At 33.5% G+C, this 15,788-nt stretch overlaps 1 protein-coding gene across 4 annotated transcripts; it reads left to right on the top strand.

The window, feature by feature from the left end:
• The first annotated feature begins 432 nt into the window (after positions 1–432).
• Positions 433–15,539, top strand: LOC138945244 (DAZ-associated protein 2). 4 transcript variants are annotated; one of them, XM_070316624.1, is made up of 5 exons: positions 433–598; positions 11,885–11,953; positions 12,762–12,859; positions 12,949–13,095; positions 13,332–15,539. In XM_070316624.1, exons 1-5 carry the CDS (start codon positions 583–585, stop codon positions 13,509–13,511), a joined length of 510 nt encoding a protein of 169 aa, XP_070172725.1. In that variant the 5' UTR covers positions 433–582; the 3' UTR covers positions 13,512–15,539. The 4 variants fall into 4 exon arrangements, with proteins under 4 accessions (XP_070172725.1, XP_070172724.1, XP_070172723.1 ...); XM_070316623.1 differs by having other exon boundaries at positions 437–598; positions 12,756–12,859; XM_070316622.1 differs by lacking the exon at positions 433–598 and adding an exon at positions 6,643–7,025.
• The last annotated feature ends 249 nt before the right edge of the window (positions 15,540–15,788 follow it).

Below are 15,788 nucleotides of genomic sequence, written 5' to 3' on the forward strand. Positions count from 1 at the left end.
GCATTTTTCATTATTATGCCTAACATTTTCAATCATACAATTGCATCACACACGGGAATACGATTGACGAGGGAGCGGAGGGGGGAGGGAGGAGGCAGGAGGAAGATTCGAGGGATGGTAACCAGGCACCAACAATTTCAGGATTGCGCTTCAAAATTTACTCCTTGGAGTAGAGTAGCGTTTGATTGACCAATCAGGACGAAGAAATTTTTGTCCAGATTTTTTTCTTTATTCTGATTGGTCAATCGCGCGCTACTCCATTCCAAAAAGTATATTTTGGAACGCGATCCAGGAACGCTTAAAGTATATATCTTGTTGTGGATAGGTCTTGACGCGCATGTTATCGACGTAACGTTGGACGCTCTCGCTAATCGGGTTCGCGGGTCAATAAGCGACGCATGCGCGAGAAACGTACAACTGCTAGCGCACTGCCACAGGCACGCTCAATAAACGGCGCTAGTGTTTGTCAAGTGTCATAGCCGTTCCCATCGGCCGATAGTGCTGCAAGACTTAAATCGGTGATTTAATTAAGAATAACGTAACTCTTTTTCTTTTAGTAAAATTGTGAAACTTTAAGCAATAATGACCGACAAGAAAGGTAACTATATGTCATAATCATGCGTTACTGTTCGTTGCGTGTTCGTAATGTATACTGAGACAGTGTGAGGGAAATATACAGACACATATGCGTATCGACGCGCGTTCTCACATATACGTATACATGACGCGTACATGCGATGCGCGCACACACACACACATATGACACACGTAACATAAAACGAATATACGAGTAGTCGTTGAGATAAGCCGTATAATTCGCCACTTGTCATTCGACGGGACGCTGACGCCAACGCGACTCCTGGTGCGAACGGCCCATAGCGCGGCGTGGTATCGCTCGACCTTAGTAAGTTGGAGCCCAGACGCCGGCATGGATCGCTCCAGTGCCTAGCCCGAGTTGACGGAACAAATCAATACCGCACATCGCTCTGGGCATACAAAATGGCCTCCGGAGACTTGTTCATTCTCTTTCTTCCAAGACAGAGAGAGAGAGAGAGAGAGAGAGAGAGAGAGAGAGAGAGAGAGAGAGAGGAGAGCGACAGAGAGAGAGAGAATATTATTTCGTAGTTATACAAGGTTTTTTTCGTCACGTTCAGCTCTTTCCAAATCCTTATCTCTACTAGATCTCTGAAACCTCAAATTTCGAGCCTCTCAAGGTATATTTTCATGGTTTCACAATCTTGGATTCGCGAATTCTTGATTTTCTTTGTATTCACGAAATTTCTCTAAGCTTATGTTTTTAAGCTTAAATTTTCAAATTTTTTTTTTTGTACTGCTCTTGATGCATTCAAAATTTTTAGATTGCCAATTGTTAGGCATTCTGAAATTTTTGAAATGCCTTTAATCGTTATCCCTTTTAAATGTAATTTTAATTTTTTGTCCGATTATTAACTTGATATTCTTTAATAATTTACCTTCTATTCTTGAAAATTCTTGGATTCGGTAACTCTTTGAATTATAACTTTTTGATTTTTTTGGACTTTTAAAATTTTTATCTAAAAATTTTTCAGAGACAAGATGTTATATTTTCGTGGGACATGTAAAATATTTTAGTTTAGTTTTGTAAGGTAAAATTTAAAAAAAAAAAAAAAAATCAAACTGTTCTGAGTAAGCGAGAAAAACCAATCAAATTTTATTAGCGTATGGAAGAAAAATTATATCAAGCAATTTGATATAATCGAATTTTATATTCAATAAAAGTCAAATAGAGAAAAGAGACGCCCGGTGGCCAAAATTGTAATTATTAAAAGATGCTTTATACTATTTTACATTGTATACTAATAAAATTGATAGGTCTTTCTCTATTCAAAGGTTTGATTTTTTCAAAATATTCCATTTGTTCTTAAATATATAAAACAGCCGAATAATTTCAGCAACTTCCTTCAATTGTCATCCTCTGTACACACATGCATATATATTTACATAAGTACAATATATAGGGTGCGTCGTAAATCGTATATACAAGCGAAATGGAGATGGTTTCTTATGTAAATGCAGATTGGAAACGTTGAATAAAGCTTTTTCATTCGAGGCTTTATTTTCGATAAAATCGCCTTTGAAGTTTCCTCGAGTAGATGTACACGCATTGACTAATAAACAGAATCGGCTGAATGGATTTTGCTACACGCAAGTATTTTTCATTACTTCTTATTTATGATAATAAAGAAATGGAATGAAAAAAATAATTGATGCTATAAATAATCAAAATTGTTTAAAATTACAATTACAAGACAAAATATAGGCGTTCGAAGAAGCGAAAATTCGAGATACATTTAATTCAAATTTCTTTAATTCCCCGTGTAATACTTTGTGTGATAAAAAAAGACGACATTTTTATTAATTTATAATTTAATGAAACGAATGCGCTATTGAACTTGTTGCATTATTTTAATCCCTTTATATCGAAAATGAAGTTTCGTTTAAAAAAATTTTATCCTACAATTTTCGACTTTTCTTCTTCTAGTATCTATGTATGCACATGTGCGTATATCGTATGTATGATGTTATTACGTTGCGTGCATATATTATGTACAGAATATCCTCATATCATGATCACACACATTCTAAATATTTTCGTTAATAATTATATAAAAATATGCCTAAAAAAATATATGTTTCTCCAAAAGGTACACGATTAACGAGAAATATCTTTTTCAGTTTACAGTTTTTGCGATTTCAAGATTATTCAAATTATTCTATATAATTTATCGACATATTATCGACAATATTGTAGCATTGAAGCAAATTCAACATGCTACAACATGATCTTTAGACGATTTTGGATACGAAAAATCTTCGTTTAAATCAATTTTAATATATAATGAGAAAGAAAATGTTTAAGAATAGTTACAATATTATATATATATATATATATATATATATATATATATATATATATATATATGGTTGAGGGTGAAAAATCGTAGCACGACTAAAATAAAAATTTTTTAAAGAGTAAATTTAAAAACGTAGAATAAAATTTCTTATACTGGAGTTTTTATACATATAACATAAGATTGTTAAAACTCAAGTTTAAAAAGGTGTAAATATGTTATTAATTTCCCAATTTTTAAAGTTAATTTAAAAAAAAACACCTTTGTACGAATTAAAAAAAAATCTTTTTCTTATTTTCACACAAGAAATTACTTTTATTCTAGTTGTGCTATGATCTCCGATTAACCCTGTGTGTCTGTGCATCTGCGTATGTTATACAATCATGAAATTAGACATTGTCAAGTGTTAAATTGTATATTTTTTCGCAAATAACACATCTACGAGAACACGTCGTGAAAATATGAATTCTAAACTCGGTGATTTTCAACAAAGATTCTAAGAATACAAACTCATTTTCATTTTTTTTTTTCTTTTTCTTTTTGATTCTTGTTAATGTGATATTGATATATTGGAGCTCCGGAGGTCATCTCTTGATATTACTCAGTGGTATTTTTGCAGATGCAGCGGCTGGTTTTTGCAAAAGTAAGAATGTACAAACATCACACAGAGAGAGAGAGAGAGAGAGAGACTGTATGATTAAAAAAACTCATAGAATTTAAGACAAAGTTTTCTAAATAGTTTCGTTCGATAATAATCGGACAGACACTGAGTTCGAAGCGATCGAGTCCACTTGTAAGCATTTGTTAATTTGCTCAAGCCGTTCCAGGTATCTCGGATCCACCTTTTTGTTCCTCCTGCATGATGGAACGGAGATCTGTAACATTCCTGGAATAGCTTTGGCAGAAATCATTTTCGCACAAAGGTCGTAAAGATACATAGTAACTTCGACGGTGCGACATTTCATTATCAGAGGTCTGGTCTGTTATCCTTAAGCAGGTGCTACGCTCCTATAGAGAGCACAGTAGAAATATATTATAAGGATACACAAAGCTTAATCTAAGTAAGCGGAGAGCTGATGGCCCTCCTTATGATAATAATATTATTAGTAATGTGAAGACACGGCGGCGGGCGTATACTGCTGCGAGAGTCTGTGCTACCATTTATATGTGTATGGCGGTGTAGCAGTTGAGCGCGGAAGGATAGCGCCTACAGTTTGGCTGTCAATATGTTTGCAGCGGACCATTACAAAGACGATTTGATCCCAGTCAGTAGGTGGAGCTCTGGAGATCGGCGCAGCCTAAGCCACGTATCTAACCTCACCTTACTCTATATATTACCTTAACTCACTACGTGTTTATACCAACATATATTACGTACACACACAACACACACACATACATATATGCATGTGTATATATATATATATATATATATATATATATATATATACATACATATATGTATGTATATATTACCTGTTATATATACGTTGAGGCTAACGCAAAGAAATCGATTGCTTCTGTCATTTGTACCATGCATACCTTTGTATTATATAATTTATAATAACGACAAGATATCGTTAAAAATTCTGAACACATGACGACATCTCGCGTCAAGCATGATATAATTTTTTAATGGTAACAGCAATATATGATCAGAATACTAACAATTAAATGGAGAAACTGACAAATAAGAGCCAAGATGCGCGAATGTATTGTTAAATTTTAGTAACAAATGTATAATTTGTCGATTTTAATTTAAAATTTGACTGCAACGACAAATATTGTGTATGTCAAGTTTTAAGTTTTCCAATGTAACATTTATATATTTATATCCATGTTAAAGATGGACCAGAAAACGGTCCGAAACGTACATTTTTAATACATATTTATTATTAAAATTTAACAATACATTCGCGCCACCAATACCCGCGCTTTGGCTCTTAATTGCCAGTTTTCCCATTTAATTGGTATAATTTTTTGATATAAATGCTATAGCGCATTCGTTAGAAAACGGATAGCTTTTAAATTTTTTTTTTTTTTTTTTTTTTATGCAAGTGATATTGCGTAGCAAAGATATGAATAACACGTGCAATTAATGCCATTCGGATTTAACACGTTGCAGGATTTATTGTTCTCTAATTAATTCCTAATATAACGCAAATCCCCTGAATTCACGTTGTCATTTCAAAATTACTAAAATTATAAAATGTATTACGATCCTAGGATTATTGATTTTCAGATTCATATATCATTTCAAAAACTCTTTTTCAAAATAAGTATACATGAAGAGAAGCTTGGAATTTAATTATGCAGAAGATTTACACGTAACGGACATAATTTATTTTGTGCTTTTTTTTTTTTTTTTTTTTTTTTTTTTTTTTTTTTTTAACCGATAAACTTTCGTCTACAGTGAAAGAATATTTCTAGTCAATAAGAATATAAATAGTTCTTCTGAAAATATTTTTTTATAGGAAGCAATCGCTAACTTTCTGCTAGCCTCAATGTGCATAAAGGTATAGAATGCACCAGGCGTCTCTCGATTCAAAATAGAAAACGCCCCGCGTTCAAATTGCGAATGAAATGTGACTTTCAGCGCAGCTATGTTAAAAACATGTCATCTAAGACACATGAAAATTTCGCATTTTCGCAGATTCCTCAGAACTTGTAAACGATTAATACAACACGATCGATAATCGAGTCCTGTTGTTCTTTGAGAAAAAAAAAAAAAAACATGCAGTGGAAGTTGTATGTTTAATTTCTATATTAAATACTGTACTACATATTTCTGAGAAAGAGAGCGCGCATGGAATTTGAATTCATTTTCACATTTGCTGCCATAGACATCACGTAACGCTTTCGCGCCGTTCGAATGGGCGCGTTTGAAAGAAATCAGAGGCGCAGGTCGTTATATGTATATCCAAATCAATATAGCTCCATGATATTGATATGGGTATATCAATATTTCGTATTAGAACTTCGTGATATTGGCTGACCACTTTATTAACTGTCCTTTTATATACTTTTTTTATTTTTATTTTTTATCGTTCTATGCTCGACATGTCTGCGCGCGGGTGCGTCGCAATTTTTTCCTATGGAATTTTCATTTTATTCTTCTAATAACCACGATAATTTAATTATCATAAAGTAATAGATAATTTCAGAACAGAATTAGGGATCTTTATTATTGCGTTAAATTAACATATATTGTTTTGTTACATCAAAATTGAATATTATATTGAATTTTACGCATCTTTCGTCGGATAAAATTAATTAAAACACAGATTTTTCTAAAAGTTTTTTTTAAAAGCTTACGTTATATATAGATTTAAAAATACATTCGTTATATCAGATATGATTACTAAATTATTTCTATTTAACTATTATTTGATTATCTCAATTCTCATTTTTTTTTCCCCCATTAATTACCTCGATTGTTTAACATTAATGTAATTTTTTAGCTTATTTGTATTATATGATTCAAATGTGTTGAAATGAAATTTTATTCAAATATTCGCGCGCGTACATGGCGGGCTTCGCGAATGTACACGAATGCTATTAAGCTCAGCGGCACATTTGACGATATTTATACTTTATTTAGAACTTGCTGGCTCACTTTTAACAAATAGTGCACATTGCTTGAAACCACGTCACAAGTTTCCCGAAAAATCATAGCATGATAAAGTTAAAAAGAAATAAAAGAGAAAAAACAAAATTCTATTTTTTTTTTTTTTTTTTTTTTTTTTTTTTTTTTTTAGATGATTTGAAATAGAAAAAGTGCAGAGAGAGAGAAAAGAGAGCATTGATTGGCTATGAGGGAAATTCGTGGCCGCGGTTGTATGTCATAGACACGTGGTATAGTTAGATATAGACTTCCTCCTTCGATGATTGTAACCTTACATAGATTCTTCTCAATAGCTTGAGAGTAGTTTGACTTGAACATTGTAGCGAGAGAGAATCAGTGAATCATGAAACGTAATCTCACACCTACCCGTTCTGCTGCAACTCGTAGTTATCGCGTGGCCGACTTCAGGACAATAAGAGAAAGAGAGAGAGATAAAAGGCAGTCGTGCGGCGGGAAAATTCAAAGTGAAATTGCGTTCACCTTTAGCATCCCAGTAGATCTCCATGCAAGTACGAGCTTTGTACTTTCCATCAATGATTATCTCGGCTCGCATGTCCCAAACAGTTTTTTCCTTGGCGATGAGGAGTGCGCGATCGCCCACTCTTGTAGAGAAAGAAAAATCGAAGGGGGCGGTCGTGTTCCCTGCTATATATCATTGTTTTTATAATCGTGCATGTTTCTTTTCTTTTGATATGCTGTTTTAATCGATTTAATCTCACACGATTTCGCTTTCGACATTGTTACTTCATCTACGTTCGGTCCCTCCTTTGAATTATATGCAACTAAACAAAGGCAGGATCGAGCCGGTCTAATGTTATGATTTTGAATCGTCGTATTGTTGTATGATCATCGTAGTTCCATAAATCTCGGCGTCGCCCTGGAAAACTCGCCCACACCATAAACAATGTATTTATTTCGTGACTGCCGTGAAAAAAAAAAAATATAACGTTGCATCTTATATTATTATATTTTTACATTATGTATTATTTTTCGTTAAATTAATCAACTAGCAATCGGGGCGAGGTCTTCCAGGGTCGCGATGACTGCATGTGCATGATTGATAGGATTGTTACACTTGTTAATAGTGAGTTTAAGCAAAGTAGCTAGTAAATACGCTAGTCGGTACTGAATAAGAGTGTCCTCGTAACGATCTAGAGATCATCGGGAGCGAATAATTAAAAATCTTAAATACACAGGTTTACTTCTCTCTTTTTTTTTTTTTTTTTTTTTTGCATCTCTATAGTTTTAAGAATATATTCTCTTTCGACGTTTTTAATTAAGATTTTTTAAGAGGGAAGCGATATATTCTTTTTAATTCTTTTTTTTATTATGTATTGCAGGATATCTTTACTTCATTTCACGGATCGATATTGCAGAATTTACAAATACATAATCTCTTAGCAAATTCCCGATGATTCAGTTTGTCTCGAGAACACGTCTTGTCCACGGAAGCATTTCGATGAATGACCGTCCGACAGAAAAAAGATAGACAAATTCTTGATATTGTTTATTGAACATTTAACGTGGATTATTGAAAGTAGAGAGGTAGCAAAAATATGGAAAAGATACAGCATAGCGTCGAACTGCTCATTGGGACAAATCAAGGAAGTGAAAGAGAAAAAGAGTGTACATGGAGAGAGAGAGAGAGGAAAAAAAAGCGATAGACACTTTTACCATTAAGCCGTACTAGCATTAATATTACAATCGGTTGTGACTGATTCGATTATTGTTTGCACCGTGACACATAGACATTTAACTTATTACTTCCCAGAGGTTGCGCGAATCTGCGGATAGACCAACGGTTTGTCAACGTGTGATATGGAAGATTAAAACAAATTATTACCCAGTGTACATTTCAAAATAATAAAATCGACGATCAATGCAATAATTCTCACATTTTTCAATTTTGATCGTTAGTATTTAATTCTTTGGAAACAAGTTCTAAGAATTGTTAGGGATTGTCACATTCATAAAGCTTTCATTATCCTTGTTTTTTTCTGAATCGGTAAAAATTACTGTTTCTCTTAAAAAATCTTTTGTCTTTTAATTTTAACTTTTCCGATTCCTCGTATTCTTAGATCGTAGAAAATTCTTTTTATAGCGAATACTTATTTGCATATCTGGATACGAAAGTAAAGTATTTCCAGTATCGATTACAAACTCTCGCAGAAATGGTCGTGTTGAAAGCTACAAAGCTGGATCGTTTGTCTCCGCTGATTCGATCAACCTTTGGTCATATCATGAACAATTTGGTGTGGGCTGACATTTATGTTAGAGAATATATCCATCTCCCTCAACACCAGCGCAATCGCGCACACGACGCCTAGAGGACAATTCTCTTTCTAGAAATTTGCTGTTTTAAAAATATTTTCGATAACGATTGGAATTTGCATTTCTCAAATATTATTTAAAATGATTTGTATGATCAAATACGTTCTTCGATAATTTATATAAATATTTTCAAAAATATCTTGAACATCCAATATGATTACAAGAGAAGTGAAATTTTACTGTCTCATCTTTTTTCTATTCTTACTCCAAATAAAATAGAAATTTTCACTTATTCTATGATTTGCAAATATTTGGAAGGATCATTAGCCTCTTGATGGCGGCGACACGTAGCGCATGGTGCGATTTAGATAATTAAAAGGACTAGAGAAAAAAATATGCGGCCGAGCGTCTCGCGGCGCGGCGTCGCGATGCGGCCGGTCGCTGACGTTAACTATTTACTACTATACACGATTCCGAGGAACTTTTAATCATGTTTAACCTTTATCTCTGGATATTTGCAGAAATTTGTGGTTTGCTGAGTCTTGTCACGACTTTTTGAATGTGTGGAGTCTGATATGTGTATATAGTCTTATATGCTATATATGCATATATGTATAAATATATTTTTTTATATATATACATATATTTTATATATATATATGTATATATATATATATATACATAACTATCGTACCACTATACTCATTGTATAAATTACACATTCACTGCCCCGAAAAAGAGAAAGAGAGAGATGTAGAGTCTCTTCTTCTCGATTTGACTTGTGAAATCGCATCTCGTCATCGCCAGCGATGACGAGGATGACGATCATGATGAGGATAATGATAATAATGATGGTATAATAATGATGATGATAAGGATGTTAATAATGATTGTGATTATAATGAACATGATGATTATTATGATGACGATGATGTTGATAATGATGATGATGTTGAGATGGACTGCCGTTCTCACATCGCGAGTCCTTTGATTATTTGGGCTTGTTTTAACATCACTTTTTGGAGCAACCGTTATCCTTTTTACCTCCTAGCTTTATTTTAGCTCTGTTTTGTCGTTTTTTGTTTTTTAAACACGGCCGAGCTTCGGGATTTGCTGATCTCTATTAATGCTTAATCCGTTATATCCAAAAGTCATTCTATTCTTCATGTATTGCTGCAAATTTATAAATAATATAAAGCAAAAGTATAGTTAAAGAGTAAATTGGAATGTAACGGGTTAATTACAGTGATCGAGGAAACAAAATAAAAACAGTCGTAATACGAGATATTAACAATTTTGGAAATTTCATACATTTGAATAAATAATAATATATTAATTTAAGTGAATCCCTCAGGCTCGACCTGTTAGACGAATGTATTTGGCTTCTATTTTGATTGCGTAACGCTATTTGCTTTGAGATCGGTTTCGTATCAAATCTTAGTTCTAGAAGTAAAGGTTGCTCGGTGACGAATCATTGTTCGAGAATAACCGTCAGCAAACGCAGAAATTGAACTTTAAATAATAGAATTTTAATAAATCTTTTAGAGAAGAACATATTTGATAAAAAATTTTGGTAATTTATAATTTTTTCCGATAAAATCTATTAATATATCAAATTATTCTCAAGCATGATTCGTTTTAACTCCTTAAGCGTGGATCCATTCATGTGGATGATCTATTAGTAATCTCGATGGATCCTCGAGAGGGTATGGTCTAAGGTGATCAATTTCTCGAAAAGAATAAAAACATCTCAATTGATAAAGATCCTTGCTTTGCTATCTTTTTTATTTTTTTCGTGTGTATCGATAATACTTTTTTTGATATATATGTATATATATGTATATGTATATATAAAATAGATTAAACATAAAAATATTAAATCTTATTTTATTTGTATTTTAAAAAGGAGTTTTATTTTCCAGGGAAATATAATATTAGTTTCATCAATTTTGAGAAAGATAAGTGATGAGAAATCAAGATTTAGTTGACTAAAGTCTTTCAAGATGAGGAGTTGATCACCTTGTAAATGTTTTTAATTAAAAAAAAAAAAAAAAAAAAAGGTCCGCCTGCGCCCCGGCAATTCATGTTGGGCGGAATAAAGCTCAAAGGGAGACCCCGGGAGCGACAGGCGGACGTGATATCTTCGGTTATTTCTTTTCACCATTATTTAGTGACTAACATTGTTTGAGCTTTAAATAGTACCTTGATCAAAACGGTGTATGTCATGTGTAAGATATACTTGGGTGTGGGAGTACTATTCTGGAGGTCGGTAGCGCATTGGACAATCTCTCTCTGTTATGGCGAAAATGCGTTTTTTGGATTATTTTCACAAGTACAATTCTAGAGAAATCAAAATTATCTTATAACGCCATTTATTATTAATTATCTTAACGAATATTTCGAATTGAGAACGATTTCGAAGCAGTTATTCTGAAACGATTTAGTTTAAACTGAAAGCGACTTTAAAATGATATTATTTCGAAGCTAGTATCTTGAATTTGAAACGATTCTGAAGCAGTTTTCTCTTCAAGATATTTTCTATTATTTATTATTTCTCTTGTTATTTACAAATAAGATTGCTTAATTAAATGCTTCATCTTGAGATATATACAATATAAGTCTTACATTAATAATAGAATTTTACATTGTTAAACTTATTTTTAAATTCTCTATTGAAAGTTTGAGTTTCGCTAAGAGTTGTGTATCGCGTAATAATAAAATTAAATTGAAGATTCGTTTCGCGACTGCTTTGAATAATTTTGTGAGTCGTCAATTCTTTTATTCTTGAAAAATTAATACCAAAAAGCTGCCAATATCATCCCAGAACCATATTGGAGAAGAGGATCCAACCGCGTCCCGATCTCGACGACGCGCTCTACGCGTGCTCGACGCGGATAAGAGTTACACAGTCTGTCAAAATGAAGCGCAGATTGTGTTCCTTGATACCGCGTCGTGGACGTGGACGGTGCGCCGGCACTCGTCCTTTCTGGCAGTGTGGTACCACGTACCATGTTGGCTTAGATTGAACACACACACACATGTCGTTCACGATCTGCGAATTCAGTGAAATTGCATTTCGCATTGCCTTGTGTTGCAGCGTATCCGGTGGCCCCTCACCCACCGACCGGCTTTGTCCCCGCGCCAACGCAACCCCCAACCTACGGTGGTAAGACTGTGTGATTTCTGTTATTTTATCCTATCAAGCTAGTAGAGCCTACTAGAGGTAGTAGAGCATACTAGAAACAAAAAATATGTATTAGAATTAAAAGTTATTTATAAATTTTCGAATTTTGAATTTGTTACTTATTATTGGAGCAGAAATTTTGTCATTAGTTTTTTTTTCTGAAGCTGGAGTTGAATAAACGTTTACCTATTTCTTAAAAAGAATGTCAGATTCCGTTTAATTTTTGCAGAATTTTAAAAATTGTTTATGAACTTTTAAATATAATTTAGATTTTTTTAGCTCCATTTCTCTCTTTCTCTCTCTTATATCCAAACATTACTTCTTATACTGTAGTATAAGAACTGTAAAAGTACTGTAATTTTTAAGAGTTTTTGGATTAATTAATGAAATTACAAACGAATCTTTATGGGAGCCTATGTTTGGTTCTATTCAAGAGAAAAGTATTAAGTTCAATATCTCTATTTTTTAAGTACATACACATTGAAAACTGTACAATTATTGTCAAAAATTTTATTATGGTTTCTTATATTAATATGATTAAGCAGACAAAATATGTATTTCTATATATATCTCTCTAGGACAGATATGATATAAACTTTCTTATTGATCTATACCAAGAAAGACAAAGATATTCCATGTCATTATTTCTTTCGGATCGCATTGGACCGTCAAAACTATTTTTAGATTATATTGAGTATCGATTGTATTGAGTTCAATGATAATGTTTTATACTATAAATACTATAGCTATAAATTGAATGATTCTGATAACATATATCCGATAGTTGCAGGCGCCGCACCCTATGGAGTATTTCCCAATCAACCTCAATTATATGCGACGCAAGGTCCACCGCCACCGACATATGACCAGACTCTTACGCATCCTATGGTGAGAGTTATCATCTAGTATTTTATTTCTACAAAAGACATAAAAAGGGAGTCCGAATTTGAATGCAATCTATCAATAAATCTCTTTAGATGTATCAACCAATGTACGGACAGGGATATCCTTTGCAATACTATCCACCGGGATACCCATTGCAATATTATCCGCCATTGGCTGCGACCACAGCGTATTATCCTGCTATGCAGCCCGCTCCTGTAAGGCCCACTATTATGGTACCTGTAAGTGTCGATATATATATGTAATAGAAGTATTGTTCTTTTTTACAATTCTTCTATTATCTATTAGCTTTTTCCAAAAATGCGTATATATTATAATTATTTAGCACCATATATATAGAATGTTCTTTTTTCTAGCTATCATTTTTAATAATGCATTTTTAAATCTTTTAGTATGTTAATAAAAGAAACATCATATATCACAAGCGCGGTTAATATTAGTAATATTCATTTCGTAGAACGGTTTCGATGGTACTCGGTTCGATGGCATCTCGCAGCCGGTGTTGCCGCCACCACCACCTGGAGTGGCCGCGAACGCTGCACAATTGGCCGCGATGGCTGGTCATAGCGTAGCCCTATCTCAAAAAAAGGGCTCGTTCCTGGGAGGAGGAACGGAGGGCGGTTATACCTTTTGGTAAATCGCAAACCACAATTTGTGTAACATACATACATACATGTAGACACACATGTATACTACTCATACATTACATTAACTGTCGGAAGCGCTGTGTTGTCGAGGCAACGAGATTATATAGGCAACTTCTGGTAGAACTCCGCTTTTAGGCCATTGCACGTGGAAAAGTTTCAGCCTTAATAATCATAAGATCGTAAGCAAACCGACCAACAGTCAAACACTCTTGTTTGAAATGCTTGACTGTGATTGGTCGATTAGCTTACGGCCTTACGGTTATGACAAAAATTTTTTCACGTGCAATAGCTTTCTCTCACTGCTATTGAAGGCAACACATATAACACACACATATACACACTACATTATATCGATATTTATTAATATTGATAAAACGTGTGGGCGGACTGATTACACATTCGCGCGCGCGCGTCACACGCGTGTACACACACACACACACACACACACACACACACACACACACATACAGCAGCAGCAGCACACATACACACACATTTAAACATAAGCAGCAACCGTGAGAATTCTCACACGATTCACCTACGGCGATAATTGCGATCGATAGAAGCAATCCAATGATCTCAAGGACACTGTCGCCGTCTTGGTGATCGATTTGCGTATTTCATGTATTGTTGAACTGGAGAGAATCATTTTGGCCGAGAAAGACTCGGACACGATGACGCTCATCGAACATCCTAAAAAGATAGTTTTTTGGAAGCTCATTGTTCCGTGAAAATCGGGATGAAAGACGACGAGTTTTGAAGGATCCAAAGATCCGAAAGTTTCGAGCTCAAGATTATCCGTAATTATCGAGAAAAACGTCCGCTATCAGACCATAGATCCGAGGTAACGGAAATTTAGAATTTTCGCAATTGAAATTTTTTAGAATTCAGAAAGTGCAAAAACTATAATTTGTAAATGATCAAATCTAAAGAATTGAAGAATAACTAGATACGGAATTTCAAGAGAAATTCGTAGTTTTAAGAACTTTAGAATTTCAATGTGTGTTTCACACGTAAGAAATTTGTTCTTTTTAGCTGAACTGAAACGGAATAAAATTAAATAAATATATAGATATTTAGAAATTGAAAACAAAGAGGAAAAGTGAAAAATGCAACAAGTTCTGCTAAAAAGATTTGTGTACTTAGAGATCTGACTTTTCATAATCTAAAATTTTAGAACATTAACGATACGAATCTCTAGTTGAATTGTTTAAGGAAATAAAGTAATAATTGAAATTTATGATCTTGATTTTGTCAAGATTCAAAATATTCGGGATACTGCTTAAATTTTCTTATATTTAATTATTAATTAAAAATTGTTGACGAGATAAAACTAGATAATACTAAGAATCTATGGTCATAAATTCTGAGAACCTGTGTTTAGAAACTCGTGAAGGGGTCGACGGTATCGGAGAATCCGAAGGCTCGAAGCAATCGTTGTGTCTTTCTTACGAAAAAGATATTGCGAGAATGTTATTTTACAATGAACTAACTAGTTAGACCAGGAAAAGGTGGATTAATGCCATTGATGAGAAGCGATCGATGTCGCTGCGCTCATCAAAGCAGAAAAAAAGAATAAAGAATAGAGTGCATGAACCCAATGTCGACTATTGTAGGAATTCACGTGACATATTGCGTTGATATTTATATTTAAATTATTGTTATTTAAACAATTTATTTGCAGACCCTCCTTAGAGACAGAATCATCAGTGCGACATGTTTCAACAATTAATTTTGTATCTGGAGAGACTGTGAGTAAAAAGAATGGGGAGAGAGAGAGAGAGAAAAAGAGAAAGAGGGAGAGAAGGGGGAAGAGAGAGAAAGAGACAAAGAAAGTGGAATGAGTTTTGTTATCACGAAAAAGCGTGCAATAAGCGTAAAACTATTGTAATAATAATAAAAAGAACAATATTAATTGAAACTGTGCACTTGTTATTAGGTTGAATAAATGAGTGAGAGAAAAAGAAAAGAAAACAGAATATGCGACCGAATGACTGAATAAAAGTGAGAGTGAGTGAGACAATAGTGAATGAAAGAAAACAATGAAAATGTATCACTGCGCAATGATCAACTGTACCAGTTAATAAATGCTATGATCATGAAATTCGTTAATTGAAATTTGTTCTCTTTTTATATGTGAATGATATTACATTCTTTTATAAGATATATAAAGCTTTATAACTTTTACTGTATTTTTTTAAATTATATTTTTAAATAGTAATCTACAACACTACATACACACACAGACTTTCTCGGATGTTAAATAA

The sequence above is a fragment of the Polyergus mexicanus genome, unplaced genomic scaffold (assembly GCF_030449975.1).
Source record: "Polyergus mexicanus isolate NDT 795.1 unplaced genomic scaffold, iyPolMexi1.0 SCAF_3, whole genome shotgun sequence".
Lineage (NCBI taxonomy): Eukaryota > Metazoa > Arthropoda > Insecta > Hymenoptera > Formicidae > Polyergus > Polyergus mexicanus.